At 47.4% G+C, this 4,662-nt stretch overlaps 2 protein-coding genes across 2 annotated transcripts; one reads left to right on the top strand and one right to left on the bottom strand.

The window, feature by feature from the left end:
• Positions 1 to 177: 177 nt before the first annotated feature.
• Positions 178 to 1,647, top strand: LOC107562858 (tubulin beta chain-like). Its single transcript, XM_016247600.1, has one exon. The coding sequence runs from the start codon at positions 327 to 329 to the stop codon at positions 1,422 to 1,424; it is 1,098 nt and encodes a 365-aa protein (XP_016103086.1). The 5' UTR covers positions 178 to 326; the 3' UTR covers positions 1,425 to 1,647.
• Positions 1,648 to 2,253: 606 nt separating this feature from the next.
• On the bottom strand, positions 2,254 to 3,418 carry LOC107562857 (tubulin beta chain-like). Its single transcript, XM_016247599.1, has one exon. It carries the CDS (start codon positions 3,403 to 3,405, stop codon positions 2,308 to 2,310), a length of 1,098 nt encoding a protein of 365 aa, XP_016103085.1. The 5' UTR covers positions 3,406 to 3,418; the 3' UTR covers positions 2,254 to 2,307.
• Between the last annotated feature and the right edge of the window lie 1,244 nt (positions 3,419 to 4,662).

The following is a 4,662-nucleotide window of genomic DNA, read 5'->3' as shown; positions in this document are numbered from 1 at the left end:
GCTGATGAGTGGAATCAGGTGTGTTTGATTAGGAAAAGTTTGAAAATTTGTAGTTTCGGTGTGCCTCCAGGAACAGGGTTGGGAAACACTAAACCAGGGATCTCCAAACCTGCTCCTGGAGAGCTACTGTCCTGCAGACTTCAGTTCCAAACTTGCTCCAACACACCTGCCTGTAATTATCAAGTAACTCTGAACACCTTGCTTAGCTGGTACAGGTGTGTTTGGTTGGGGTTGGAACTGAAATCTGCAGGACGGTAACTCCAGGAGCAGGGTTGGAGAGCCCTGAATGAAACCAACCCAATTTTTTATCAAGCTCTGTGTTTAAAATGGGACACATGGGCTTTCTTTCAGGTCAAAGTGGAGCTGGGAACAATTGGGCCAAAGGCCACTACACTGAGGGAGCAGAGCTAGTCGACTCAGTTCTGGATGTGGTACGTAAGGAGTCTGAGAACTGTGACTGCCTGCAGGGCTTTCAGCTCACGCACTCCCTAGGCGGAGGCACCGGGTCTGGTATGGGCACCCTCCTCATCAGCAAGATCCGTGAGGAGTACCCCGACCGCATCATGAACACTTTCAGCGTCATGCCTTCACCCAAAGTGTCAGATACAGTGGTGGAGCCCTACAATGCTACGCTCTCTGTGCATCAACTGGTGGAGAACACCGATGAGACCTTCTGCATCGACAACGAAGCACTCTACGACATTTGCTTTCGCACACTTAAACTTACCACACCTACTTACGGCGACCTGAACCACCTTGTTTCAGCAACCATGAGCGGAGTCACCACCTGCCTGCGATTCCCAGGTCAACTTAATGCCGACCTCCGCAAGCTGGCAGTCAACATGGTGCCCTTCCCTCGCCTCCACTTCTTCATGCCTGGATTTGCACCCCTGACAAGTCGTGGTAGCCAGCAATACCGCGCTCTATCAGTTCCTGAGCTAACGCAGCAGATGTTTGACGCCAAGAATATGATGGCAGCCTGCGACCCTCGCCACGGCCGCTACCTCACCGTGGCAGCCATCTTCCGTGGCCGTATGTCCATGAGGGAGGTGGATGAGCAGATGCTGAGCATCCAGAACAAGAACAGCAGCTATTTTGTGGAATGGATCCCAAACAACGTCAAGACGGCAGTCTGCGACATCCCGCCACGTGGCCTCAAAATGTCCGCCACGTTCATCGGCAACAGCACAGCCATTCAAGAGCTGTTCCGCAGGATTTCAGAGCAGTTCACCGCCATGTTCAGACGCAAGGCTTTCCTGCACTGGTACACTGGCGAGGGAATGGATGAGATGGAGTTCACAGAGGCAGAAAGCAATATGAATGACCTGGTCTCTGAGTACCAGCAGTACCAAGACGCCACCGCTGACGAAATGGGCGAGTATGAGGAGGATGATCTTGAAGATGAGGAGGATGCACGCCATTGAGAGAGCTGATAGGCATGTTGTTTTCAAAATCATTGCTTTTAGCTGATCTGAGAATTTCCATAGCAATGCAAACAGTGACGGTACACCATAATTGTGAACATTCATTCAGTGAACAGCGATCAATGAATCTTGGGGAGGGTATTTAAGTCATGCTTTGTAACATATGCTTCAAATTGCAGTTGCCAAGTAAAATAAAGTGGTCACTAATATAAAGTTGTCTCCTGTCAAAATGGCTCAATTAATTTTTACACATTCATTCATTAATTACACTCAAGCAAAAAAAAAAATCTGTCCTTTAGTCAGATGACTGTAAGCAAGCCATTCATTGGTTGAATACTCTAAAGCAGGGGTTCTCAACTCTGGCCCTCGAGGTCCAATTTCCTGCAGAGTTTAGCTCCAACCCTAATAAAAAAAACACACCTGAACAAGCTAATCAAGGTCCGTGAGGACTAGAAAGTTACTGGCAGTTGAGTTTGATCAAGGTTGGAGCTAAACTCTGCAGGAAATTGGACCTCGAGGGCCAGAGTTGAGAACCCCTGCTTTAGAGTATTCAACCAATGAATGGCTTGCTTACAGTCATCTGACTAAAGGACATAATTTTTTTTTTGCTTGAGTGTAATTAATGAATGAATGTGTAAAAATTAATTGAGCCATTTTGACAGGAGACAACTTTATATTAGTGACCACTTTATTTTACTTGGCAACTGCAATTTTAAGCATATGTTACAAAGCATGACTTAAATACCCTCCCCAAGATTCATTGATCGCTGTTCACTGAATGAATGTTCACAATTATGGTGTACCGTCACTGTTTGCATTGCTATGGAAATTCTCAGATCAGCTAAAAGCAATGATTTTGAAAACAACATGCCTATCAGCTCTCTCAATGGCGTGCATCCTCCTCATCTTCAAGATCATCCTCCTCATACTCGCCCATTTCGTCAGCGGTGGCGTCTTGGTACTGCTGGTACTCAGAGACCAGGTCATTCATATTGCTTTCTGCCTCTGTGAACTCCATCTCATCCATTCCCTCGCCAGTGTACCAGTGCAGGAAAGCCTTGCGTCTGAACATGGCGGTGAACTGCTCTGAAATCCTGCGGAACAGCTCTTGAATGGCTGTGCTGTTGCCGATGAACGTGGCGGACATTTTGAGGCCACGTGGCGGGATGTCGCAGACTGCCGTCTTGACGTTGTTTGGGATCCATTCCACAAAATAGCTGCTGTTCTTGTTCTGGATGCTCAGCATCTGCTCATCCACCTCCCTCATGGACATACGGCCACGGAAGATGGCTGCCACGGTGAGGTAGCGGCCGTGTCGCGGGTCACAGGCTGCCATCATGTTCTTGGCATCAAACATCTGCTGTGTTAGCTCTGGCACTGAAAGAGCACGGTATTGCTGGCTACCCCGACTTGTCAGGGGCGCAAATCCGGGCATGAAGAAGTGGAGGCGAGGGAAGGGCACCATGTTGACTGCCAGCTTGCGGAGGTCGGCATTAAGTTGACCTGGGAATCGCAGGCAGGTGGTGACTCCGCTCATGGTTGCTGAAACAAGGTGGTTCAGGTCGCCGTAAGTAGGTGTGGTAAGTTTAAGTGTGCGAAAGCAAATGTCGTAGAGTGCTTCGTTGTCGATGCAGAAGGTCTCATCGGTGTTCTCCACCAGTTGATGCACAGAGAGCGTAGCATTGTAGGGCTCCACCACTGTATCTGACACTTTGGGTGAAGGCATGACGCTGAAAGTGTTCATGATGCGGTCGGGGTACTCCTCACGGATCTTGCTGATGAGGAGGGTGCCCATACCAGACCCGGTGCCTCCGCCTAGGGAGTGCGTGAGCTGGAAGCCCTGCAGGCAGTCACAGTTCTCGGACTCCTTACGTACCACATCCAGAACTGAGTCGACTAGCTCTGCTCCCTCAGTGTAGTGGCCTTTGGCCCAATTGTTCCCAGCTCCACTTTGACCTGAAAGAAAGCCCATGTGTCCCATTTTAAACACAGAGCTTGATATTTTTAACCCAACCAAAGTAAGTCCCGAGAGGTTGGGACGAGGACGAGTTACCGTCCTGCAGATTTCAGTTCCAACCCCAACCAAACACACCTGTACCAGCTAATCAAGGTGTTCTGGGTTACTTGACAATTAGAGGCAGGTGTGCTGGAGTAGTGTTGGAGCTGAAGTCTGCAGGACTGTAGCTCTCCAAGAGCAGGGTTGGAGAGCCCTGGTTTAGTGTTTTCCAACCATGCTCCTAAAGGCACACCAAAACTACAAATTTTCTAATTTTCCTAATCAAACACACCTGATTCCACTCATCAGCACGTTAGTAGATACTCCAAACCCTAAAATGGGTCGCTCAGACAAAGGGAGACATCCAAAATTAGTACTGTTGGTGTGCCTCCAGGAACAGAGTTGGGAAAAACTGGGTTAGTGGACCCAAAAATTGTTACTTACTCACCCCAGTGTTGTCCTAAAGCTATGGTGGAACACAAAATATTCTACAGCATGGGTCTCCAACCCTGCTCCTGGAGAGCTGCCGTCCTGCAGAATTCAGTTCCATCCCCAACCAAACACACCTGAACCAGCTAATCAAGGTGTTCTGGGTTACTTGACAATTACAGGCAGGCGTGTTGGAGCTGAAGTTTGCAGGACTGTAGCTCTCCAGGAGAAGGGGTTGAGATCCCTGGTCTACGGAGTATGATAAGAGCTATGATAAAAACAGCACCATAAAAGTCGTCCAGACGATGTGATCTAGCTGTGTAAGGACTAGATGGAAATGTAGGTCACTATTTAGATCACAGTTTTCTCTTCCAGCCAGTTCTCCAATCCCATTCAAATTTGGCATGTCAAGTTGCACCAAGTTGGATATTAGACCCGAATTGGATTTAGTCAGTATATAAGTTTAAAGAATAGGTGTACTATGTTTTTTTACAGTCCGTTCCATCTCGAATAAAGACAGCAATATACCAACAGGAAAGTTCTGTTTCATTCTTCGTTCAGGGGCTAAAAAACGAAATGCAAAATACTTGAGCAGCGGTATACTGTTTACAAACATTATGATGCCACCTATGCTGTTGGGTGTGATGTTTACTTTCAAATGAATATGTAAATATGTGCTGTTTTCTTAAAAACACAACAAACACTCAATAAGAATGATGAGAGGGGTGTAGTCGAGAAAGCATCTGATCATAGGGCTGTGGATATGTTTGCACCAGTTTTGCAATTCGGCAGAAATTCATGTTTATTTATATA

The sequence above is a fragment of the Sinocyclocheilus grahami genome, unplaced genomic scaffold (assembly GCF_001515645.1).
Source record: "Sinocyclocheilus grahami isolate Dianchi unplaced genomic scaffold, SAMN03320097.WGS_v1.1 scaffold844.1, whole genome shotgun sequence".
Lineage (NCBI taxonomy): Eukaryota > Metazoa > Chordata > Actinopteri > Cypriniformes > Cyprinidae > Sinocyclocheilus > Sinocyclocheilus grahami.
Note: the sequence above shows the minus strand (reverse complement) of the source record. Positions and strands in the feature narration are given on the sequence as shown.

What these genes read in the sequence shown, in the direction of transcription:
- LOC107562858 (XM_016247600.1), top strand. Translation starts at nt 327, where the DNA reads ATGGGACACATGGGCTTTCTTTCAGGTCAAAGTGGAGCTGGGAACAAT.
- LOC107562857 (XM_016247599.1), bottom strand. Translation starts at nt 3,405, where the DNA reads ATGGGACACATGGGCTTTCTTTCAGGTCAAAGTGGAGCTGGGAACAAT.